A 27,114-nucleotide genomic window follows, 5' to 3' on the forward strand; every position below is an offset into this window, starting at 1 on the left:
ATTGTCGAAGTAACAGCACTTCACTATTTTTCAAACATTCCGCTTTTTGGACATGAATAATACTAATGTGATGGTTAATATTCTTTGCACTCTCATATATAATAAGACGCTTGGGCCGGTGCAAATCTCTTGATCAGATACTTGAGCCACAGAGGAGATCAGACGGTGGGAAAATGTCCTCACCGATCGTCTTATGGGCCAGGACCAAAAGACTTTGGAACAGTTTTCCCCCTGATGCCGTGAGGCAGATGAATTCTGTCACAAAGCCTGGACACTAATGCACCTTGGAGAACGGGGGCGGGTGGGGGTTGTTTTTTAAAAACTCTATTTGACATATGATATTTTAAACTATTTATTCCTCTTATTATTTATGCTGCTGTTGACTGAGTGCAGTGTTTCATTTCTGTGTATTTTTTTATACTGAAATGACAAAATACATTCTTATTCTGATTCGGAGTCATGTATTTTTAAAAAAGCACATAGGTCAGCCTTCGGGAAAATATCTCATCTAAAACGGAGGCTGCATGGACCTTTGCGCTTCATTCATTTCGTCATGTATCTGTGGAGAACGTCATGTGGCCTAAATAAATAACCATCCAAGTTCTTTGCGCTCTCGCAGTCCAAAACACACATCTGACGTGTCGGATTATTGATATTACAAAGTATCGGGAAAACCGGCATGTCGTAATGAAGGGATGTCGGAATAGGCAGCGGACCAGGAAAACTCACTGTTCTAAATATTTGATATTTGAAAACCGCAAACGTCATTCACAAAGTAAAACCATTTCTTAGTCGTCCTCCTGATTTCGAGGAAAAGACAGAACCAAAAAAGAAAGAAAATGTTCAGAGTGAATCGCAGCTTTGACCCACATGTGTTATTATGTCAGGACTGTCCTCTCGGTGAAAAGACTTTGGCGTGGTTCTGTAGCGCCACATGTAAAAGTCTGTGCGGGTGTGTGCTTCATGTGTAGCCAAAATAAACCAGGATTAAACCACGGACTAAAGCAGGACTGGAGCAGGATTACACCAGGACTAGAGCAGGACTCGACTGGTGTGGACTCTGACCTTGGTGTTTGTAGTTCATGAAGCCGAAGGGGTTGTTGAAGTGGGAGAGTCTGTTCCACTCGCTCATGCTGATGCTTCCGTTGTAAACGTACAGGCGAATGTTTGGGATGAACTTGTCTTTGAGCTCCGGCTCTGCCTGGATCCTGGTCCACAGACTGTTGTCACACTTCTGCAGGACACAGTTTGTTCACTATTAATGTTCATATCTTGATTTAGGAAGACAATAGTGAAATAAAAACAGCAGGATCATGTAAATTTGGTTAATGTGAACATTTAAACTAAAAAATATGAAAAAAAGAGACTGTACACGTGATAAATACTGAGCTCTACTGTACACTACTGTTCCAACTGTAACTGAAGAGAACACAGTGTGATTATGACAGACTGAAATTAAACTAAACACAGAGTTCAGGTTTGAGCTCAGGAGCCAAAAACACGACTGTGCAAGTTTCATATGAAGAGCCAAGCAGAAATAAACACTCATTTACAATCCATCCATTTTCTTCTGGGGCCGGGTTGTGGAGCATCAGTCTAAGCAGGGACTCCCAGGTCTCCTTCACCCCGAACACTTCCTCCAGCTCCTCCGAGGGGACTTCGAGGTGTTCCCAGTCCAGAGACATAGTCCCTCCAGTGTTTCCTGGGTCTTCCCCGGGGCCTCCTCCTGGTGGGACATGAACACCTCCTGATGGAGACGCCAAGGAGACATCAGAGAACAGACGTCCTCCCCTCAGACGCTCCTCTCCACGTGGAGGAGCAGAAGCTCTACTCCGAGTTCCTCCCGTGTAACCGACCTCCTCACTCTATCTCTAAGGGAGCACCCAGACACCCTGCGAAGGAAACTCATTTGTGTCGCTTGTATCTGCGATCTCGTCGTCTTTCAGTCATTACCCAGAGCTCATGACTAGAAGTGAGGGGAGGAACGAAGACTGACAGTAAATCGAGAGTTTTGTCTTTCGGCTCAGCTCCTTCTTTCACAGCCTGCACCTGTCCACCTGCATCTGTCCACCTGTCCAAACTCTGAGGCAGAACCCTCCTCACGGAAGAACCACACAGAGAACTTGACACGCAGGCCTGAGGAGACAGTCCAACACTTGACCCACCAGGAACAGGTCTGACTGCTTACTGCTGCCGAAAATGAACACAGCTCCTGCTCCGGTCGTACAGGGACCGGTCAGACCTTAACAAACAACCCCGAACCCCAGACTCCCAGAGCGCCCCCCACAGGACACCACGAGGGACACGGCCCAACACCTTCTCCAGACTCATTACAATGTTTGTTAAAATGTTGTTTCCTCATCACAAACAGACCTGGAGTTGTGCTTTGTTTCATTCACACATGCAGATTTCAGAGTTTATGGTTTTTCAGCCCTGGAATTGTCAATCGCTACTGAACTAAAGTCTAAAAAATTAGCTGTAAACTTGAAAACTACCATTTCATGACATCACTAGGTTGACCATTGAGCATTTTGAGCTTTGGAGATGTTGACAGACTCATAAGAAAGAGTTACTCAAACATGTGTGAACGAAACAAAACACAACTCCAGGTCTGTTTCTGAAGAGGAAACAACATTAAAACCTGGATTAAAGTTCAAAAGAGTCAGTTTTGTGTCATGGAAAACCTTTTAAACTCCAAGTTTAAAAAGTCATTTGTAATGAAAAGTTGAAAATTACTGGATGTAAAGAGTTCTAGTTTTACAACATGGCATATATATATACACATATACATATATACACATATACACATATATATATATATATATATATATATATATATATATATATATATATATATATATATATATATATATATATATATATATATATATATATATAAAGAACGAAGGAAAGAAAGTAAGATTTGTTTGACTGATTGTTTTGGAAAGTATGGAGCTCTGGAGTTGATGAATTGTGCGTTGAGTTTTGTTTGTTTAATTTATATTTTGTCTAAAAAAAAAAAAGAGTTTGTAGTTTGGGTAAAAGTTTCTCTCTCTGGGCCTCAGGACCAATGATTAAAACCTCAGTTTTGTTCCTGGTTAAGCTGGAGGAAGTTTTCTGCCATCCAGGATTTCATTTGTAGAATGCAGTTCAAAAGAGCATCCATCGGTCTGGTGTCATCAGGAGACATGGAGATGTAACGCTGCGTTTCATCTGCAGAGCTGTGGAAGTTGATTCCATGTTTCCTGATGACACCAAGAGGAGCATGTACAGGTTGAAAAGCACAGGGCCTAAAATGGAGCCCTGGGGCACACCACATGTCATTTTATGGGCCTTGGAGGAGCATGTGTCGACACTCACCATAAATGTTCTGTCTGTGAGGAAGGATGAGAACCATTTGTGAACAGCACCGGAGAGGCCGAGGTGTTTTAGATGAGTTAAAAGAACAATAAAGCATACATGATCCTGGGGTTTCTTTTCTCTAATAATTTGTCCGTAAATCAAATCTAAAACATAATGACCTGAAGTGTGTTTTGTTCTTTATTCTGACAGAGGCACTTTACGTTTGTATGAAGCCACTCATTTCTCTTCCTTTGTGTTCTGTGGTGTTTACTTTGGCACCGTTCCATTTCGAGAACATGGAGTAATTATCTGTGTTTACTCAAACCAAATTAATCCCATTGAGTTACAGAGAAGAAACCGTTCAAGTGCGTCTCTTTGTGTTGTACATTACAGACGTAGACAAACATACTTCAGTGAGTGAGTTTGATAAAGTACCGGCCTCACACTGAACTTTCCAATCGAGCTCTGAGACTCTGCAGAACATTCAAAACGCTGCAGCTCGTGTCCTGACATGAACTAGGAAGTACGAGCACTCAGGTCTCTGCCCCCTGTGGCTCAGAGACTTTAAAGCGACTCTGCTTGTGTCCAAGTGTCTCCATGAACCACCTGCACTCTCCATCAATCAGTTTTAATCTCTAGAGCCCTTATCAACACGCAAGGTGACTGATGTGCTTTCCACGCAAACAAACAGCCAAACCAATTCAATTCATTCCTAAAGCGAGTGCATGATTTCTCTGCTATTCATGCATCAAGAATCTCGGACTTCCAGTCATTGCGCAATTCACACTGGGAAGGATTTTCTGAAAAAGTGAGCATCAAACCGATCTTTTCAAGTCTTTGATCATTTTTGTTTCTGTCTGATATTGTCATATTTTAGTTTTGGGATTCGGACATCGTAATTGTGTGGTTGTTGGATCCTAACAGCGGAAAACAGCTCAAGAAATGTGTTTGCGAACTCCATAAACGCAAAAGTGAATCAGATGTGTGTGACTCAAACCTCCGTTCAAACTGTTTCTCTTCCCAAGCGGAATTGAAAAATAGTGAAAGGTGAAGGTGATGGGCAGGATTGATCCACAGGAAGAACCAAAAAGGAAACATTTGTCTGACTAAGAAATCATCCTGAGTTTACAGAGAACATTTTGTATGTGGAGCGACAACAAAACAAAATCCCGTTTGTTAATGGAGAGGAGCAGAAGACAAACAGACTGAGCTGCACTTTCTTGTTCTTGTGGTTTTACAGCAACATCACGTCTTGGTCTCTTTGCAGTGGAAGGTGTTTCTTGGTGAACAGTTGGAGCCTTTCACTTTGGCGTTGACTTTTTAAATTTGTAACCGAGGCTGAGCGAGGGATCGGGATTTTGTTTTGTCGTTGCTCCTACATACAAAATGTTCTCTGTAAACTCTGGATGATTTCTTAGTCAGACAAATGTTTCCTTTTTGGTTCTTCCTGTGGATCAATTCTGCCCATCACCTTCACCTTTCACTATTTTTCAATTCCTTTGGGAAGAGAAACAGTTTGAACGGAGGTTTGAGTCACACACATCTGATTCACTTTTGCAGTTATGGAGTTCACAAACAAATTTCTCGAGCTGTTTTCCGCTGTTAGGATCCAACAACCACACAATTACGATGTCTGTACTTGTAAAAGAGTTTTTTGAGAATGTGTTCCAGAGTGGAGAAATCTGAGAACGCCGGTGTTGCGTTGTCGTGTGGACGAGCAAACCGCAGCTTTTGGAAAACGATGACACAGCCCTCGAACTGGCCTCCGCAGACCGCAAGAGCGTTGCCAGAATGGGACAGGTGTCGCCTACGGAGCCGCTCCCATCCCCCAGCAACAGAGACATGCGCCAATACTAACAACACACACCGCAGATTACGCACACGGATCAATAACAAAGATTACGTTTACACTGAAACGAATCCGCGTATCACCGTATCAGAAACGATCTGCGTCCACACACATCGTTTCTGTGTCCGCGAGCCTTCCCTCCACACAGCTTTGAGCACATTTGTTTACGTTTTACAGAAACGGAACTTAAAACTGCATGGCTAATTTAATTTGCATAAACTGGGACGGCAGTAGCTCAGTTGGTGGAGCATTCGCCCACTGATCTGAAGGTTGGCGGTTCGAATCCAGCTCTCGACATAAACATCACAGGTTGAGCGGTCAGACCCACTGACCCACAGGTTGGCTGGTGTGATTCCAGCTCCCACACATGAATGCTGTCGTTGTGTCCTTGGGCAAGACACTTAACCTACTTTACCCACAGTGTCAGCTTCTGTCGGACTAAAGGACACGACTTTCTGTGACTTATGTTTAACTTTTGCAAAACAAAACGGTTATATTTCTGGGATATATTTAAAATCGGCTAAATTACCTTAAAGTTTAAAAAAACATTTACATCATTTTCACTCAGTGCTCTGTTGTCGTGTGAACATGAAGATTTACTGATCCGGCACAAGTGTGGATGCAAATTTTTTTCAACCCGCAAAGAAAAAATCCAGGAGCCTTGTCGTGTGGACGCAGCCGGAATGTCTCACTTAAACTTTAAACTTCATCACTGTAAAACTGTCAGCAACAAACTGAAATGAGGAAAAGCTTTTGTTTATTTTACTTCCTTAAAATAGAACTCACCCCAGGAACATGCAAAACTGAATTCACTGGAGCTACTGCTTTATTTGAATATTCTGCTGATCATAGTGATAATACAGACAGACACACCGGCTCCTGTTTTTATGTTTTAAATTTCGGAGGAAGAAGACAGACTGAGTCAGAGACATGGAGGAAAGTCCCAAGACAGGACTGGTCGAAGGATGACACGACGAGCAAGAACAACTGGGATTATTTTTAACAAGAATAAACGTGAAACATGATCCAGGAAGAAATTCATTTGGCTTTAAAATCGGAATAAACCACCCATTTACTTCAAAATTAAGTTTAATTACGAAAATGTATTTTTCATCAAGAATTAAGTGTTTACAATTAACTTAATTTTATTCTTAATTAAAGCTCTCATGTAAACGTGGCGACTGTAGAACATAAAAATAAAGCTCATATCCAAGGTTGTGTTCAGACTGACCTGAAGTGACCCGAATCTGAATCTGAATTTTTCACCCCTATGTTCCTGTATCTGATCTTTTAATGTCAGTCTGAATGACACAGATCAGATTTTTTCAAATGTGACCCAGGACACTTGGATATGTGCTCCTGAAACTGATACATATCTGATCTTTTGACATGTGACTTCAGTGTGAACGGTCAGGTCACATTCATCCCACCCACACGTCAGGCTCAGAGTCTCGGAGTCGGATCAATTGACGGAAAGCGAGGACAGAGAGTTCATTAATATTTGGGGGAGTCGCTGTATTCAGTCGTCGTCTCCGGGCGGGTGGAGAGTCTCTGCCTCAAGTGGAGGAGTTCAAGTGTGTCGGGGTCTTGTTCTCGAGTGAGCGGAGGATGGAGTGTGAGACTGACAGGTGGACAGGTGCTCTCGTCCTCTTGTCCTTCCGGTTGAAATGAGTTTCCTCCGCAGGGTGTCTGGACGCTCTCTTAGAGAAAGGGTGAGGAGCTCAGACACACTGGAGGAGCTCGGAGTAGAGTCAGGACACGCTTGTGGGACTATGTCTTTGGGCTGGCCTGGGAACACCTTGGGATCCCCCCGGAGGAGCTGGAGGAATTATCCGGGGTGAAGGAAGTCTGGGAGTCCCTGCTTAGACTGATGCCCCCACAACCCGGCCCCGGATAAGAAAAGAAAATGGATCACTGTATTCAGGCCAAATTGGAGGCGTCTAATCAGAACCAGGCGGTTTTTGAAATGATCACCAAAAGAAATGTCCGAGCGCGGCTACAGATGGTCCTGACTCCAATGTCAACAAAAAATAAAGATCCTGCGACACAAATGCAAGGCGGATAAAGACTCAAACGAAGCGGCCGTGGACGTGTAACCTGTGCGATTTACCGAGAACTGGACCGGATTTTGGGAGACAAACCCAGAGTTTAGGCGACTTCCGTAAATACTGAACACACTCTCTCTGTGTGTGACATCGTCGTGTCCTCCAGTGCTCATGCGGGACACTTTTAAGGTGTTTAAAGTTCACACTGTAGATCACACACAAGTCGCATTTAATTGGAAATGTGAACGACCTCGCTAAAAAAATCTGATTTCACAAAAAAACTTAGCCATAAAGTCTACAAAGCTTCAGACAGAGCATCACACCTCAGATGAAGTTGTTGACGTCAGCAGATGTTCAGATGTTTACAGACCTGTGTGGTTTTGTGTCTCTCCCGGTCGGTCCTGTACACGTCGTCGAAGTCCCAGTGCGGCAGTTTGGTGAATTCTGAGCCGTACATGACGGGGATGGGGGTGAGGCCGGGCGGGTCTGTCGTGGTGGGAGGAACCGTGGAAAACACAGGATCCCAAAACTCTGAACTTAACCGTAATTCTGGAAAACTGCAAACACAGAGAGAGGAGGAAGAGAGAAAGTGTCTGGTTAAAAGCGTCTACCTAATTTTTACTGCCTTAAAAACATGAAAAACCAAACCGTTCTCTGGGGAATTAACTGTAACAAAACATTTAGATCAACATGTTCGGTCCGTGTACCGTTTGTTCTTTTGAATTTCATTTATGATTCCAGCATTTGGGCAGAATCTCCTGTCCTCAGGGCCAGTTTCTTTGTTTCTTTGCTTATTCCTTTCACTACGACGGTGTGAATTTGGATTTTCTGTGCTCACAAAAATGAAAACAAAGCACAGAAACAAATAATTGATGAATGATTATTAAAGAAATATATGAAGTAAACTTCAATACACGCATCAAGAATCTCGGGCTTCCAGTCATCGCACAATTCACACTGGGAAGGATTTTCTGAAAAACTGATCATCAAACCTCCATGTTTGTTTTCCCAGTGGGATGTGTTTATTGACAAAGTCGATCTTTTCAAGTCTTTTGAACCATATCACTTTTGTTTCTGGTTCTGATATTGTCATATTTTAGTTTTGGGATTTGGACCAAAAAGGAAACATTTGACTGTCGAAGAAATCATCCCGAGTTTGCAGCGAACATTTTGTATGTGGAGCGACGACAAAACAAAATCTTGATCCCTCAAGTTTGGTTATGAATTTAAAAAGTCACCACCAAAGCAAAAGGCACCAACTGTTCACCAAGAAACACCTTCCACTGCAAAGAGACCAAGACGTGATGTTGCTGTAAAACCACAAGAACAAGAAAGTGCAGCTCAGTCTGTTTGTCTTCTGCTCCTCTCCATTAACAAACGGGATTTTGTTTTGTTCGTCGCTCCACATACAAAATGTTCTCTGTAAACTCAGGATGATTTCTTAGTCAGACAAATGTTTCCTTTTTGGTTCTTCCTGTGGATCAATCCTGCCCATCACCTTCACCTTTCACTATTTTTCAATTCCGTTGGGAAGAGAAACAGTTTGAACGGAGGTTTGAGTCACACACATCTGATTCACTTTTGCATTTATGGAGTTCGCAAACAAATTTCTCAAGCCGTTTCCGCTGTTAGGATCCAACAACCACACAATTACGATGTCCGAATCCCAAAACTAAAATATGACAATATCAGAACCAGAAACAAAAGTGATATGGTTCAAAAGACTTGAAAAGATCGACTTTGGCAATAAAGTCCCACTGGAAAACAAACATGGAGGTTTGAGTCTCACTTGTTTGGAAAATCCTTCCCAGTATGAATTGCGCAATGACTGAGATTCTTGATGTGTGTTTTCTAGTGAAGACCCAGGGTCCAGGTCCACGGTTCACCGCTGCTTTGATGATAAAATATCACGATATTTTGGTTGTTACATCCATATTCAATAATGCTCAAATCCACTTTTATTTTGTGATTTATGAATAATGTCTATTGACTTGTGTCGTGAGTAACATATGGATCCCCAGAAAAAAAAAGTTTGGGAGACACTGGTGTCGTGTAAGTGTAAGTCGAGCTGGAGGACGGGTCAGAGTCTCAGTTTTTTTCTGTCAGATACAAGTTTGTGGTTTACGGTTCATGTCTCTGTAATTACAGGTGCATCCACATGAAACAACAACTGACCCGAGGTTTACCCCCTTGTGTGTCACTGTAAATAAACAAAATCATTTTATTCACAATAGCAGAAAAGTAGTTCCATTGTAAAACGGGCTTGTTGTCGGTTGAAAAAGCTTTAAGCCTCCAGATTAATGATTTATGTTTGAGGAGCCGATCCCAAACAGATAAAGACAAGTCTGCAAAACATCCACGTGTACGTGACAGATCTGACACTGACACACGACTGACACTGTGTTATTTTGCGGTTTATCTGCTTGTTTCTATGGAGATGTCATTGCTCTGTTTAGAATGTTCCACAGTGTGACATTAAACAGCTCGACTTTACATTTGTTCATTTACAGGTGGTTTTAAAGCTCAAAAATACTTAGAAATACAAACATTCTGACTGTGAACGGGGTCGCCTCTCCACAGATCTGACCTGTAACTTGGCCTGGTTTGGTCTCCATGAAGATAGAGAGTTAATGCCATACTGTGGAACATTCCAGACAAAGCAATAACATCTCCATGTTACAAAGCCCATCAATCCATTTTCTTCGTCTTTTCCGGGGTCGAGTCGCGGGAGCATCAGTCTGAGCAGGGACTCCAAGGTCTCCTTCACCCCAGACACTTCCTCCAGCTCCTCCAGGGGAACCCCGAGCCCAGACCAGCCCAGAGACATAGTCCCTCCAGTGTGTCCTGGGTCTTCCCCGGGGCCTCCTCTCAGTGGGACATGAACACTTCCTGAGGGAGACGCCCAGGAGACATCAGAACAGACGTCCTCCCGTCAGACGCTCCTCTCCACGTGGAGGAGCAGCAGCTCTACTCCGAGCTCTGAGGAATGAAGAGTAAATCGAGAGCTTCGCCTTTCGTCTCAGCTCCTCTTCACCACAACGGTCCGATACAGCGACCACATCACTGCCGACGCTGCACCTGTCCACCTGTCAATCTCACGCTCCATCCTCCCCTCACTCCAGAACAAGACCCTGAGATACTTGAACTCCTCCACTTGAGGCAAAGACTCTCCACCATCTCGGAGAAGGCACCGCCTTTTTACAGTCGAGAACCACGGCCTCGGATTTGGAGGAGCTCCTCCAAGTTACACAAATGCACCTTTAATAACCGGGCCTATCTTCTGTGTCAGTATAAATAAACAAACGTGAAGTCATTTTTTCACAATGGCTTCAGAGTGGAGCCATTATTCACCTCCAGAGACATAACTGTTTTGAACTGAAAGAACTTTAAGACATATAATTAATCTGACAGTCCCAAATAAACAGTGACGCTTTGGAGAGTCTTTTGAAAACATTGACTCTCCCGTGATGCACTCTTCTTCTCTTTCCTGTTTTATGTTTATTGCTCTTTTATTGTTTTAGATTGTGTCCTGAAATGCACTATGTAGGTTCAGTCCTGATTTAGTCCAGGTTTAGACCTAGTTTAGACCTGGTTTAGACCGGGTTTAGACCGGGTTTAGACCTGGTTTAGTCTTAGTTAAGACCTAGTTTAGTCCTGGTTTAGTCCAGGTTCAGACTGAGTTTAGACCTGGTTTAGTCCTGGTTTAGACCTGGTTTAGATCTGGTTTAGACCTGGTTTAGACCTGGTTTAGTCCTAGTTTAGACCTGGTTTAGACCTGGTTTAGTCCTAGTTTAGACCTGATTTAGACCTGGTTTAGTCCTAGTTTAGACCTAGTTTAGTCCTGGTTTAGTCCAGGTTCAGACTGACTTTAGACCTGGTTTAGTCCTAGTTTAGATCTGGTTTAGTCCTGGTTTAGACCTGATTTAGTCCTGGTTTAGACCTGGTTTAGACCTGGTTTAGTCCTGGTTTAGACCTGGTTTAGTCCTAGTTTAGACCTGGTTTAGACCTGATTTAGACCTGGTTTAGTCCAGGTTCAGACTGAGTTTAGACCTGGTTTAGTCCTAGTTTAGACCTGGTTTAGTCCTGGTTTAGTCCTGATTTAGTCCTGGTTTAGACCTGGTTTAGACCTGGTTTAGACCTGGTTTAGTCGTAGTTTAGATCTGGTTTAGACCTGGTTTAGTCCTGGTTTAGACCTGGTTTAGTCCAGGTTCAGACTGAGTTTAGACCTGGTTTAGTCCTGGTTTAGTCCTGGTTTAAACCTGGTTTAGTCCTGGTTTAGACCTGGTTTAGTCCAGGTTCAGACTGAGTTTAGACCTGGTTTAGTTCTAGTTTAGATCTGGTTTAGACCTGGTTTAGTCCTAGTTTAGACCTGGTTTAGTCCTGGTTTAGACCTGGTTTAGACCTGGTTTAGTCCTAGTTTAGACGTGATTTAGTCCTGGTTTAGACCTGATTTAGACCTGGTTTAGTCCAGGTTCAGACTGAGTTTAGACCTGGTTTAGACCTGATTTAGACCTGGTAAAATACTGAATGAATAAATAAATAAATAAATAAAAATAGATATTTAAAGTCACGGTCATGTTTTTTTGCAGCGTTTTTCCACCTTCAGACTCAAAGCAAAAGTAAAACAGAATCACTCACACACTGACACACTTTCATGAATCAGATAACGCACAGGCTGAGGGCGAGGTGAGCGAGGTGTCTTGCCAAAAGAAACAACACCGGCATTTACCTGTGTTACCTGGAATCATACCTGCAGCATGTGAGTCGTGTTTGTGTTTAGCAAATTTTACCACAGGAAACTTCTGAGTTTAAATGAAACTGAAGAAGTCATTTAAAAGACAAAACACAAAATAATGCACAAAGTCTGGTGTTTTAGGTCTTGGTTTAGTCCTGGTTTAGTCCTGGTTTAGTCCTGGTTTAGTCCTGGTTTAGTCTTGGTTTAGTCCTGGTTTAGTCCTGGTTTAGTCCTGGTTTAGACTGAGTTTAGACCTGGTTTAGTCCCAGTTTAGTCCTTAATTTTGCCCTGGTTTAGTCTTGGTTTAGTCCTGTTTTAGCTCTGTTTTAGACCTGGTTTAGTTCTAGTTTAGACCTGGTTTAGTCCTGGCCTTGTTTAGTCCTGGTTTAGTCCTGGTTTAGCCCCGTTGGACTCACCTGATCAGGACGAGGTTGGTCCAGGAGATGTAGACGATGGTGGAGATGGAGAAAAACAAGACGATATAAAACACGGCTTTTCTCGCCATGTTCCTCTGTGGAGTCTGAGCGCGGAGCAGGTGAGAACAGGACAGGTGCGGCAGGCGCGGACAGGCACAGACAGGTGAAGGCAGGTCAGCGCGCACGAGGGAGGAGCGTGCACGAGAGGGGAGGGGCGTGCACGAGACAGAACGGGCGTGCACGAGACAGAATGAGCGTGCACGAGGGAGAAGGAAGAGTGGTGTTCCACAACAGAGCACAGATGAGGAACAGGACCTGGTTTAGACCTGGTTTAGACCTGGTTTAGACCTGGTTTAGACCTGGTTTAGACCTGGTTTAGTCCTGGTTTAGACCGGGTTTAGACCTGGTTTAGTCCTGGTTTAGACCTGGTTTAGACCTGGTTTAGTCCTGGTTTAGTCCTGGTTTAGTCCTGGTTTAGACCTGGTTTAGACCTGGTTTAGACCTGGTTTAGTCCTGGTTTAGTCCTGGTTTAGTCCTGGTTTAGACCTGGTTTAGACCTGGTTTAGTCCTGGTTTAGTCCTGGTTTAGACCTGGTTTAGACCTGGTTTAGTCCTGGTTTAGACCTGGTTTAGACCTGGTTTAGACCTGGTTTAGTCCTAGTTAAGACCTGATTTATCCATCCATCAATTTTCTTCCGCTTTATCCGGGGTTGGGTCGCAGGAGCATCAGTCTAAGCAGGGACTCCCAGACTTCCTTCACCCCAGACACTTCCTCCAGCTCCTCTGGGGGACCTCGAGTTGTTCCCAGGCCAGTCCAGAGACATCGTCCCTCCAGTGTGTCCTGGGTCTTCCCTGGGGCCTCTTCCCGGTGGGACATGAACACCTCCTGAGGGAGACGCCCAGGAGACATCAGAACAGACGTCCTCCCCTCAGACGCTCCTCTCCACGTGGAGGAGCAGCGGCTCTACTCCGAGCTCCTCACTCTGTCTCTAAGGGAGACGCCCGGACGCCCTGCGGAGGAAACTCATTTCTGTCGCTTGTATCAGAGTCTTGTCCTTTTGGTCATTACCCAGAGCTCACGAGGGGAGAAACAAAGACTGACCTGTAAATCAAGAGTTTTGTCTTTCAGCTCAGCTCCTCTTCACCACATCGGTCCAATACAGCGACCGCATCACTGCCGTCGCTGCACCTGTCCACCTGTCAATCTCACCTGTCAATCCTCCCCTCACTCGAGGGTTCGTGGGAGTTTGCCCAACCAGTCCACATGTGCTTTGTGGATCTGGAGAAGGTGTTGGGCCGTGTCCCTCGTGGTGTCCTGTGGGGGGCGCTCTGGGAGTCTGGGTTGTTTGTTAAGGTCTGTCTGGTCCCTGTACGACCGGAGCAGGAGCTGTGTTCATTGGCAGCAGTAAGTCAGACCTGTTCCTGGTGCATGTTGGACTCCGCCAGGGCCGCCCCTGTCACCGGTTCTGTTCATTGTGTTTGTGGACAGAGTTTCTAGGTGCAGTCAGGGGTCGGAGGGTCTGGTTTGGGGACCACAGGATCATCTCTGCTGTTCGTAGATGATGTTGTTCTGTTGGCTTCATCAGACCAGGACCTGCAGCACTGGGGCGGTTTGACCCGAGTGTGAAGCGTCTTGGATGAAGATCAGCTCCTCCAAGTCCGAGGTCGTGGTTCTTAACCGTAAAAAGTCGTCTTGTCGTCTCCAGGCGGAGAGTCTCTGCCTCAAGTGGAGGAGTTCAAGTATCTCGAGGTCTTGAAGACCTGGTTTAGTCCTGGTTTAGATCTAATTAAGCCCTGGTTTAGACCTGGTTTAGACCTGGTTTAGATCTGGTTTAGACCTGGTTTAGACCTGGTTTAGTCCTGGTTTAGACCTGGTTTAGACCTGGTTTAGACCTGGTTTAGTCCTGGTTTAGACCTGGTTTAGACCTGGTTTAGACCTGGTTTAGTCCTGGTTTAGTCCTGGTTAGACCTGGTTTAGTCCTGGTTCAGTCCAGTCTTTGTGTACTGGTGTAGACTTGTGTGTATTTGTACAGATTTTGTGTATTTGAACAGTCTTTGTGTACTCATAAGGACTTGTGTGTATTTGTACAGATATTGTGTATTTGAACAGTCTTTGTGTACTCATAAGGACTTGTGTGTATTTGTACAGATATTGTGTATTTGAACAGTCTTTGTGTACTCATAAGGACTTGTGTGTATTTGTACACACTTTGTGCACTCGAGGAATCCTGTCCCTGTTTCTTAGAAGCTCGTGGTGGATTTACTGTATGAAAACCTGCTGCTCCCGTTTGACCTGGACACACCGGACGAGAGGCGTCCGCGCTCGGTCCGAGGTTTACTTCAAACTCTCCTCATCACAGACTCTGGAACTTTTGTGTCCGGTACATCTGGATTTATAAAACTCTTTCTTTTCCTCTGTGTGGTTTATTTATTTTTTTCATACTTATCTTTCTATTTGATTTGGACTTGTACATTTACATTTACATTTATTTAATTATGTTTTATTTGACTTCTGTCTCTCGTTTTTCCTGCTGCTTATTATCACCATTCATATTAAATGTAATTATCATTTATCCTTTATAATAAATCTTGTTAATCGGAGGCGAGCGTGCGGGTGGCTGAGGTCAGACTGTGTCATATTAAATGTAATTATTATTTATAATTATAATAAATCTCATAAAGCAGATTTACTGTGTGGGTGGCTGAGGTCAGAGTGTTTCATGTTAAATGTAGTGACTCATTTTTGAATAGAGCAGAAATGTTAAACACACACCTCCTTTACAATCACAACCACACTAATTATGCTCATTATCGATGAATAACTGTGTGTGCAGGAGCGCGCACGGGGAGCAGGAGCGTGCACGAGGAGCAGGGGCGCGCACGGGGAGCAGGGGCGCGCACGGGGAGCAGGAGTGTGCACGAGGAGCAGGATGTGCACGGGGAGCAGGGGCGCGCACGGGGAGCAGGAGCGCGCACGGGGAGCAGGAGTGTGCACGAGGAGCAGGGGCGCGCACGAGGAGCAGGAGTGAGCACGAGGAGCAGGGGCGCGCACGGGGAGCAGGGGCGCGCACGAGGAGCAGGAGTGTGCGCGGGGAGCAGGGGCGCGCACGAGGAGCAGGAGTGAGCACGAGGAGCAGGGGCGCGCACGAGGAGCAGGGGCGCGCGCACGAGGACGGGCGTTCAGGCTGAAGCTGAAGCAGAGTCTGGTGACTGTGGAAATAAAGGGCAGGGTTCACCTGACATCAACAACAAACTTTAATCCACTTCAGGTTCATCATGTTTTGACTCATTTCACAAACTCTCACCCAGATACGAAAGATTATTTATACACACTCATATTATACACACATATTTTACACACACTCATATTATACACACTCATATTATACACACTCATTTATACACACTCATATTATACACACTTATTTTACACACACTCATATTATACACACTCATATTATACACACTCATTTTACACACTCATATTATACACACTCATTTTATACACACTCATATTATACACACTCATTTTATACACACTCATATTATACACACTCATATTATACACACTCATTTTATACACACTCATATTATACACACTCATTTTATACACACTCATATTATACACACTCATATTATACACACTCATTTTATACACACTCATATTATACACACTCATTTTATACACACTCATATTATACACACTCATTTTACACACTCATATTATACACACTCATTTTATACACACTCATATTATACACACTCATTTTATACACACTCATATTATACACACTCATATTATACACACTCATATTATACACACTCATTATACACACTCATTTTACACACACATCATTTATACACACTCATTATACACACTCATTACACACTCATTTTACACACACACTCATATTATACACACTCATTTATACACACTACACACTCATTTATACACACTCATATTATACACACTCATTTTACACACTCATATTATACACACTCATTTTACACACACTCATATTATACACACTCATATTATACACACTCATTTTATACACACTCATTTTATACACACTCATATTATACACACTCATTTTATACACACTCATATTATACACACTCATTTTATACACACATATTATAACACACTCATTTTACACACACTCATATTATACACACTCATATTATACACACTCATATTATACACACTCATATTATACACACTCATTTTACACACTCATATTATACACACTCATTTTACACACACTCATATTATACACACTCATATTATACACACTCATATTATACACACTCATTTTATACACACTCATATTATACACACTCATATTATACACACTCATATTATACACACTCATTTTATACACACTCATTTTATACACACTCATTTTATACACACTCATTTTACACACACTCATATTATACACACTCATTTTATACACACTCATATTATACACACTCATATTATACACACTCATTTTACACACACTCATTTTATACACACTCATTTTATACACACTCATATTATACACACTCATTTTACACACACTCATTTTATACACACTCATATTATACACACTTATTTATTAGTTTATTTCTTTCATTTTGATTATTATTACAAATAATTCATTAATTAATCACTGCATTTATACAGCGCCCTTTAAGACGCCCAAAACTCTTCACAGAAAAGTTTACAATTTGTGTCTTTGTCTCTGTGTCTCTGTGTCTGTGTCTCTGTGTCTTTGTCTTTGTGTCTTTTGTGTCTGTGTCTCTGTGTCTTTGTCTTTGTGTCTGTGTCTTTGTGTCTGTGTCTTTGTGTCTGTGTCTCTGTGTCTGTGTCTCTGTGTCTTTGTCTTTGTGTCTGTGTCTGTGTCTCTGTGTCTTTGTCTTTGTGTCTGTGTCTTTGTGTCTGTGTCTCTGTGTCTGTGTCTTTGTGTCTCTGTGCCTTTGTGTCTGTGTCTTTGTGTCTGTGTCTCTGTGTCTGTGTCTCTGTGTCTGTGTCTTTGTGTCTTTGTGTCTTTGTGTCTGTGTCTCTGTGTCTGTGTCTTTGTCTTTGTGTCTTTGTCTCTGTGTCTTTGTCTTTGTGTCTGTGTCTTTGTGTCTGTGTCTTTGTCTTTGTGTCTGTGTCTCTGTGTCTGTGTCTCTGTGTCTGTGTCTGTGTCTTTGTCTCTGTGTCTCTGTGTCTGTGTCTCTGTGTCTGTGTCTCCTCCTTATGGCTGAAAGTGGAATTACAATTAATGTATAAAATAAAAATGGAACAAATCCTCTTCAGACAAATTGATTTCATGTTTTAATCCTGTTCTAATCTGAGGAAATGTCCCACAGTGGGGCTTTAATTTCAATCCTGTTCTAATATGATGAAATGTTTCGCAGTGGATGGTTTAGTCCTGGTTTAGTTTTACATTAGTCCTAGTTCAGTCCTGGTTTAGTTCTGTTTTTAGTCCTGGTTTAGTCCTGGTTTTAGTCCTTGTTTAGTCTTGGTTTAGTCCTGGTTTTAGTCCTTGTTTAGTCTTGGTTTAGTCCTGGTTTAGTCCTGATTTTAGTCCTGGATTTAGTCCTGGTTTAGTCTTGGTTTAGTCCTGGTTTAGTCCTGATTTTAGTCCTGGATTTAGTCCTGGTTTAGTCTTGGTTTAGTCCTGGGTTTAGTCTTGGTTTAGTCTTAGTTTAGTCCTGGTTCAGTCCTGGATTAGTCCTGGTTTAGTCCTAGTTTAGTCCTGGTTTTAGTCCTGGTTTAGTCCTGGTTTAGTCTTGGTTTAGTCCTGGGTTTAGTCTTGGTTTAGTCTTGGTTTAGTCCTGGTTCAGTCCTGGATTAGTCCTGGTTTAGTCCTAGTTTAGTCCTGGTTTTAGTCCTGGTTTAGTCCTGGTTTAGTCTTGGTTTAGTCTTGGTTTAGTCCTGGTTTAGTCTTGGTTTAGTCTTGGTTTAGTCCTGGTTTTAGTCCTCGTTTAGTCTTGGTTTAGTCCTGGTTTAGTCTTGGTTTAGTCTTGGTTTAGTCGGTTTAGTCTTGGTTTAGTCCTGATTTAGTCTTGGTTTAGTCGGTTTAGTCCTGGTTTAGTCCTGGTTTAGTCCTCATTTAGGCTTCACCTCTTGTGTATTAAAATAAAGTCAGATTAAAGTCTAACAGAGCCTCAGACAGAGCAGGGCCTCCAGTTAGCGTCACAAAATCAATAAAACAAAACAAAACAAAACAAAAAAACATTGTGACCAGAGTTCTCGTGAGATTTTGGTTCAGTTTTCATGGGAGTGTAATGAGTCGTTGTGTCCAGCGGAGGGCGTCACACAGCCACGTCTAAACCCGCAGCAGAAAAGTAACGCGGACGGTTTTCTGATTCTGACCCCGTGACCCCGGAGACTCGTGACTCCAACAAAAACACGACACATCACGTAAAAGTAAAATAATGGTGGTGGTGATGGTGGTGATGGTGGTGATGGTGGTGATGGTGGTGATGGTGATGGTGGTGGTGATGGTGGTGGTGATGGTGGTGATGGTGGTGGTGATGGTGATGAGGGGGCGGCAGTAGCTCAGTTGGTGGAGCATTCGCCCACTGATCTGAAGGTTGGCGGTTTGAATCCAGCTCTCGACATAAACATCACAGGTTGAGCAGTCAGATCCACTGACCCACAGGTTGGCTGGTGTGATTCCAGCTCCCACAGATGAATGCTGCCGTTGTGTCCTTGGGCAAGACACTTAACCCACCTTGCCCACAGTGTCTGCGTACACTGGTGTATGAATGTGTGTGTGAATGGGTGAGTGGTTCCTTGTTGTAAAGCGCTTTGAGTGCCTTGAAGGTGGAAAAGCGCTATAGAAAAATGTGACCATTTACCATGATGGTGAGTGGTTCATGTTTTCAGAGATCAGACGTGTGCAGGTTTAGCTCAGCCCTTTATTTAACATAATTTCACTTTATTCATGTTGGTCACTTTATTTCAGTGTTAATCAAGAGCCTGTTCTACTTTTTAAAATGCGGCTCAGACAGCGAGTCGACTACAGTCCATCCATGTATCCATTTTCTTTCACTTATCCAGGGCCGGGTTGTGGGGGCATCAGTCTAAGCAGGGACTCCCAGACTCCCCAGACACTTCCTCCAGCTCCTCCAGGGGGACCCCGAGGTGTTCCCAGACCAGCCCAGAGACACAGTCCCTCCAGTGTGTCCTGGGTCTTCCCCGGGGCCTCCTCCAGGTGGGACATGAACAGACAGGAGGCATCTGGATCAGACGCCCGAGCCTCAGCCGCTCTTCTCCACGTGGAGGAACAGCAGCTCCACTCTGAGCTCCTGTCGTGTGAGGACGAGATTGCGGATACAAGCAGTCGAAATGACTCGAGTACAATATTTTAAATTATTATTATTATTATTTTTTTTTTTTTGTGGTCGGAGTTTGGGTCGTTTATACATGGACCAGTGTATGACTGGTCGCTGGTGTCACGGCGCCCCCTTTAGGAAACACCATTAATGAAGCCTTGATTTATACTTAATGCAATACAGATGTTTGTGTTGCGATGTTCACTGTGTTTATCTAGAACAGGGGTGGGCAAACTAGGGCCCGGGGGCCGTATGCGGCCCTTTAAACCTTTTAATCCGGCCCGCCGAACTGGAATAAATTACAATAATAAACCTTGTTGATGTTTTATTTGTCATGCATTTCCAGCGTTTCCCAGTAGATGGCGCACTATATATACATTGAGGGGCGGTGCATTAGGTTGGCCGCAATGCTTTATGGGAAAGTGTTCTTACAGGAGTTATTCGGACCATGAGTGAAGTAGTTGGTGCTTAAGATATAAGACTGCACTGCTTCCTACTTGAGTTGGCTAAAAATCAATCAAGAAAACATTTCCATACAAATACAACATTTCCGCGTTAGGGTTAGTCACACTCACTCATGTGTTTGTGGTTTATCGGCGTGAGCTTGATTTATGAGCTGTTAGTAGTCATATTTGTAAACAGTGAACCCATGATATACTTACACTCGTGGTGTGCAGTGGAACAGGTTTTAACGAATTTATGTGTTCTGAATCTTTAACAGCAGTGATGAAACGTGTAGCACGCGTCTGAAGTCTTAACTAAATGTGAAGAACGTGACAAATCTGAGCTCTTACGAAGTTACGTCCTGTCTCCTGACCGGCCCTTCAGCCCCTATGTGGCCCGCGAGCTAGGATCCACCGTAACACAATTCGAGAATTACTAACTAGGAATCCTCTGTCAAAGATCCCAAAGGATTGTCCTGATTAGAAAACATATTCTGAAAATTTGAGAGTTTGGACTTTTTTTTATGGTACACATGAGCCGAACCAGTGCAGCTTTATATCTTGAACACTTCTACCTGACTTATGGTCCAAATACGCCGCCCGAAAGAATACTTTCCCATAAAGCATTGCGGCCAACATAATGCACCGCTCCTCAATGTATATATAGTGCGCCGTCTACTGGGAAACGCCGGAAATGCAGGAAAAATAAAACATTAACAAGGTTTATTATTGTCATTTATTCAAGTTCGGCGAACCTGAATAAATTACAATAATTTATTCAAGTTCGCCGAACTTATAGTATAATTAAAGTAATTTATTCAGGTTCGGCGAACTGGAATAAATTACAATAATAAACCTTGTTACTGTTTTATTTTTCCTGCATTTCCCGCGTTTCCCAGTAGATGACGCACTATATATATACATTAAGGGGAGGTGCATTATGTTGGCCGCAATGCTTTATGGGAAAGTATTCTTTTGGGCGGCGTATTCAGACCATGATGGAGGTAGAAGTGTTCAAGATATAAAGGGGCATTGTCTCCTTTCAAATGGTGATAATGCTAAGCCTGTAAGAATGTAATGTTAAAATTAATACCAATTATGTACAGCAGAGGTAGTCTCATTTTGGTGAATACACACATGATAAAACACTGTGGAGTAGACACTGCTTTATTTAGTAATATGATCTTACCGCGTAGGGCTAATGTTCTCATGTGGTGTGTGGTGGAGCAGACCTCATTCACTCCTCATGCGTTCTGAAACGTCTGCGTCTCCAGAAGTTGCAGCGCGTAGTGTCAAATACGTTCTACATGAGCTTAAATACGAGTGCAATGGAGCCGGTCTCTTAACACGTTCTGCCTCCTCTCCGGCCCTTCAGTCAATTTTTAGAGCCCTATATGGCCCCTGAACCAAAAAGTTTGCCCACCCCTGATCTAGAACATTTGAAAACATATTTTGACCGTTACTATTTTTGGTAGAAGTTTGCGAGCAGCCAATTAAAGTTTAGTGAGACGCATGTGTTAAGTATCTCTGGCTTAAATCTGCTTAAAAACGACCAAAACACAAAGAAAATATAATTACACTGACTCACGTTTGTCATGAATGGACCAAGTGCAGAACAATTCTCCTTAATTACACACTCGTTTAAAATGTTATTATTATTATTATTACAAACCTGAGTGTCTTTGTGTCTTTGTGTCTTTGTGTGTGTCAGTGCTGTTATATTCAGCCCTTTCCTCAAGTGTGCTTCATTTGACATGAGTAAATATAATTATGAGCTGGTGATTGAAGGTCGTCCATGTGCTGAACGTTTATCATAGTTTGACATTAGTTACGCTTGTGAAAAAAATGCAGAAAACAAAAGGAAGTATAAACTTGTCTCACCCCTGATCATCGTCTGTAGAAAAAAGTCACGCACATGGGAGACATTTTGCTCACAGTTTAAACCTCCATTTAAATCATGTTATAATTTGTTTTTATTTGTCAATTTATAAACAAACTTTACGTGCACTTACAGTCAAAGGTTTGGACACGTACAAAAGACGTAAAATATATGTTTGAAATCATTTAGTAACAAAACAAATAAGGTTAAACTGCTCCACAAACTGTTTTTAAACAAAGAAAAGTCGATCATTTGAGGATTTGGTTAAAAAATATAAAAAATAGATAAAGATTTCCTGTGTAAAATTCCATATATGTTCTTCTTCTGTGTTTAAAGTCATTAAAGAAAAACAGTGACGTCACAGTGGGGGTGTTCTACATGTATGTGTCTGGCAGGAATGTTAGCGCCAGTTTCCACGGTGACACGACGACATGGACAAAAAGAAATCACTTCAGAGGAGGTGGATAAAGTACTGAGTAAAAGTACAGTTACATTCAAATAAAAGTACAGTTACATGACTAAAATGTACTCGAGTAAAAGTATGGTTACATGACTATTATGTACTCGAGTAAAAGTAGTTACCTGACTACAATGTACTCAAGTAAATGTACAGTTACAAGAGTATTATGTATTCGAGTAAAAGTACAGTTACATGATTATTATGTACTCGAGTAAAAGTACAGTTACATGACTATTATGTACTCAAGTAAAAGTAGTTACCTGACTACAATGTACTCAAGTAAATGTACAGTTACAAGAGTATTATGTACTCAAGTAAATGTACAGTTACAAGAGTATTATGTACTCGAGTAAAAGTACAGTTGTATGACTATTATGTACTTGAGTAAAAGTAGTTACATGCTAAAATGTACTCGAGTAAAAGTAGTTACATGACTAATATGTACTTCAGTAAAAGAACTATAAAAGTTCAGCTCCATAACTATTATGTACTTGAGTAAAAGTACAGTTACATAACTATTATGTACTTCAGTAAAAGTAGTTATGTTCGAGTAAAAGTACAGTTAAATGACTATTATGTACTCGAGTAAAAGTACTATAATAGTACAGCTACATATGTATTCAAGTAAAAGTACTGATATGACTAAAATGTACTTGAGTAAAAGCAGTTACATGAGTGTTATGTATTCGAGTAAATGAGGTGTTAGTAACGTGGTGTTGAATAAACTGAAGTATAATTATGTGAGATCAGGAGTCTGTTCAGACTCTCACATTATTATTATTATTATTATTATTATTTAAATGATAATGATCTGTTTTGTTTGTCGTTCACTCAGTCACTGTTGTTCACCCGTCCATGTTTAAAGACGTATGACGTAACATTTCTGATGGAGGTCACCACCCGCTGGTCTCCATGGAGATGTGATTTCTTTCTCTGGAATGTTCCACAGTGTTTTATTGTCATTGTACGAAACACAAGGAAACTTCAACAGAACAAATCAATGAGCAAAAATATAAATAAATATAAACACGTTCTCACATCCAGACCCAGAAAAACATGAAATAAATAAACTGATTATTGCACTGAGTCCCAGTTTTGTTGTATTTTGTATGACAATAAATCTAAATATCAGTATATCGTATCGTTTCATGTGATGATACGGTATCGATATAATGGGTAAGAGGATTTTTTGGTTTATTTTACTAAATTATTTTGTTACAGCTACAATGTTGTTTAAACTCTTTATACGACACATTTGACATTTTCGATGGTTAAAATGTTTGTGTTTCATTTTAATTTTGCAGAAGAAGTGGATTAACAAAGACTTTTAGTATCACAGACATGATTTAATCTTTATTTTTATTGAAATCGTGTCGAATCGATTTGAAATATAACGTATCGAATCAAAAGTGCAGTGTATCGAGATCATATCGTAGTTTCTAGTAAAGTACAATTACTCAAATATTCTCCTCAATTACAGTAAACAAGTGAGTATTTTTATGCTGCTTTGGGCTCTAAAATGTAAAAAAACAAAACCAAAAAACCCCAATACAAATCCAGAGAACACATAAAGACACCATAAGAATCTCATATTTTACTTTCATTATGACACATTTAACTTTAATTTCACATTATAAAGAACATTTCTGACACAAAAATACAAGATTATAAAACTGGGTACGTTCTTGTTTACTGCATTCGTGAACTTCAACATTTCGATTTCGAGAAGCGGTTTCAAAACACATTTCAGTTTGTTTCAATAAACTGTAAATAAAACTAAACCTGTGCAGTGTCGCCCTCTAGTGGGACATTCTGGAACAACTACTGGATTTAAAAACAGTTTTGGTCAAATACAAGAAACAGCTGGAGTGTAGCGTAGATTTTCCAGGTGTGTCCAGCTCTTCTGCTCAGATATTTACATTTAGAACTTTGTAAATAAGAAGTAGTTCTACCAAATAAAACAATAAACTGACAAAATGCAGGATAAATAAAATAAATATAAAAATACTTCTTATTAAATTGTGCCAGTGTGTTCATGAACGTGTGAAGTTTTGGTCCTCAAAGTGTCTGAATGATCCCAGAATGTGTCAAAGGTTTGTGTAGTAGTAATAGTAGTAGTAGTAGTAGTAGTAGTAGTAGTAGTAGTAGTAGTAGTAGATTGAGATATTATTGAGTGTTTTTACATGAGCTCGAGTGTCCCGGTTCTGATCAGGTTTTTGGAGTATCCTGTTTTTGGTTTTTGTGTCCGTGTAGATGCAGTGTCCTTTTGATTTGAGTCTGTCCCGGTGATGAAAAACCGGAGACTCTCGCTGGGTTTTCCCGAGAGGATCCGGGACATTGTGGTTTGTTGACGCAGTGTCCCGATTCCTCTAACTGGAGCTGTACTGAGCACGTGCAAACTCAAGAAACAAAAACAACAGGAGCTGTTACTTTCCCAAAACGACTCAAACCACCAGGACCTTTGAAATACTGGATTTTTCGAACGATAAGTCGCTCCAGCCAAAAAATACACAATGAAGAAAAAAACACACATAAATATATATAACAATAACATATATAACAATTAGGGATGTCCCAATCACATTTTTTTGCCCCCAAGTCCGAGTCCTTTGATTTTGAGGATCTGCCGATACCGAGTCCCGATCCGATACTTTTATAAAACATGATGAAATGAACTAAGAGCAAAGAATCAGATCCAGGATCTGCGGGGTCAGATTGTGTTGATTTTATGTGCTGTATTTGGGCTGAACTTGTGAAAAATCAAATTTAGTCAAAAAAAACTTTAATATTATTAACTTTTCTAACCATGAATCATCATTGTTGAAAATCTTGACTTTTCACACTTTGGTCTTGGAATGTGTAACTTAGAAAATTTAATGAACTGGACAAAACAGGAACCAGACCAGAACCAGATCAGACCTGAGACTCGACTCTGCACAATCTACACTTTGTATATTTGATGTTATATGTTTGCATGTGCCTTACATTTTAAACATTTAAGCTCCACAGCCTCTGTCCCCTGCACCAACACCACATCCACAAACCACCGCAGAGCAACACCGCAACATGGTCCCACCGCTCGATAGACACTTCACGCCGCTGTTCCCAACCTTCCGCTACACAACAGCAGTTTATTTTGTTTGCAATAAACAGCGACGTGCGACGACGCCATCGGCCGCACAGGTGTGAACACAGACCACAGAACCACAGGCAACAGCCCCAGAGCACGACACGACCCAAAAGTCCCAGTGTGAGTGTTTCTCTAGTACAAGAGTCAAACTCATTTTGGTCCGGGGGCCGTGTCCAACCGAATTTGATCCCAAAGGGGCCGGATCAGAAAACTCATGTCATATAAACCCCAAAAATAACAATAAGTTCAAATATTTGTGCAGAGAAACACAAATCTATTTTTTTTTTAATTGATGAACTCTTTCTTTTACAGAATATTATAATATTATGAACAACCTGAAACTTTGAGAAAAATACAATTTCAACACAAAGTTTTAACATGAACTTGTTTTACATGAACTTGTCTGTAAACAGGAATAAGTCAATTTTTGTTGTAAAATCCTGCACTCGGCTCTACTTTTCTCATGTTGGACATTTTTCTGATGAGGGTGTCACTGTCAACAGTCAAAACGATCGTCCTTTAAGAGCGTTTGGAAAGAGACAAGTCTTCATTTGTGCTGCTCTGGTGGGAGGGGCCACGTACAGAGACGCTGGAGACGCTGCTGTGATAAACACCACAGAAAATTAACGAGATTTTAATAGAAAATATCATTCAAATATTTTAGTAGAAAATCAGCCGAGGGCCAGATTAAAGGTCTTGGAGGACCGGATCTGGCCCCCGAGCCGCATGTTTGACACCTGTGCTCTAGTACAACAGACGCTGGGACAGAGTCGCGCTGACGGGACGTCCCTGAACAAATCCCACGCCTCAGAAAAACTGTTGTGTCCTGTGAGTTTTATATGTACATTATTTATCCGATACCTGATCAGCGCATAATGTCCAAGTCTGGATCGAGTCCACAGTCACGTGATCAGTGCCGATTTCCGATCACGTGATTGGATCGGGACAACCCTACTAACAACAGAACAGAGAACAACAGAACAGCCAACAGCGCCTCTGTGCCTTGTTTTTCATTTTTGCAAATAAATAAGAAAAGTCGACAAAACAAACTGACTCTGTGTTTTATTTTTCACCTGTTAAAAACGACTTTTCCTGAAGCTGTGACAGAGCTGCACAGTCTCGTGTTCTTACTTAAATGTTTGTCTCTTTTTTTGTTGTTTTGTTGATAAAAAGCCTTAATTTTAACAAAGTTTCTCCACGTTTAGCTCCGTGCCTTGACATGAGTGAACTTCAAACAGGTGAACTCCAAATCCAGAACCGGGAAAAGACTCATAAACGGGAAACTCAAGCGCAGGTAAACACACTCACTGCCCCTTGTCCCGTCCCTGTTGTGTGTGTGTGTGTTTGTGTCTGCGTTGTTTGTGTGTTTGTGTGTGTGTGTGTTTGTGTGTGTTTGTGTCTGCGTTGTGTTTGTGTGTTGTGTGTTTGTGTGTTGTGTGTTTGTGTGTTTGTGTGTGTGTGTTTGTGTGTTGTGTGTGTGCGTTGTGTTTGTGTGTGTG

General features: G+C 41.9%; 1 protein-coding gene across 1 annotated transcript in view; it reads right to left on the reverse strand.

Moving 5' to 3' along the window:
- LOC129407827 (alpha-N-acetylgalactosaminide alpha-2,6-sialyltransferase 1-like) overlaps window positions 1–12,490 on the reverse strand; it is a 162,235-nt gene extending 149,745 nt beyond the window's left edge. Inside the window, exons 1-3 of the mRNA XM_055149965.1 lie at window positions 12,388–12,490; window positions 7,607–7,793; window positions 1,066–1,234 (exon numbers count right to left, since the gene is read on the reverse strand). Coding sequence (XP_055005940.1) covers window positions 1,066–1,234; window positions 7,607–7,793; window positions 12,388–12,476 — 445 coding nt within the window. The 5' untranslated portion in view covers window positions 12,477–12,490. The remainder of the gene's footprint in view (window positions 1–1,065; window positions 1,235–7,606; window positions 7,794–12,387) is intronic.
- Between the last annotated feature and the right edge of the window lie 14,624 nt (window positions 12,491–27,114).

This window comes from Boleophthalmus pectinirostris, unplaced genomic scaffold (assembly GCF_026225935.1).
Source record: "Boleophthalmus pectinirostris isolate CB_2022bp ecotype Guang Dong unplaced genomic scaffold, ASM2622593v1 HiC_scaffold_14, whole genome shotgun sequence".
Classification (NCBI taxonomy): Eukaryota; Metazoa; Chordata; class Actinopteri; order Gobiiformes; family Gobiidae; genus Boleophthalmus; species Boleophthalmus pectinirostris.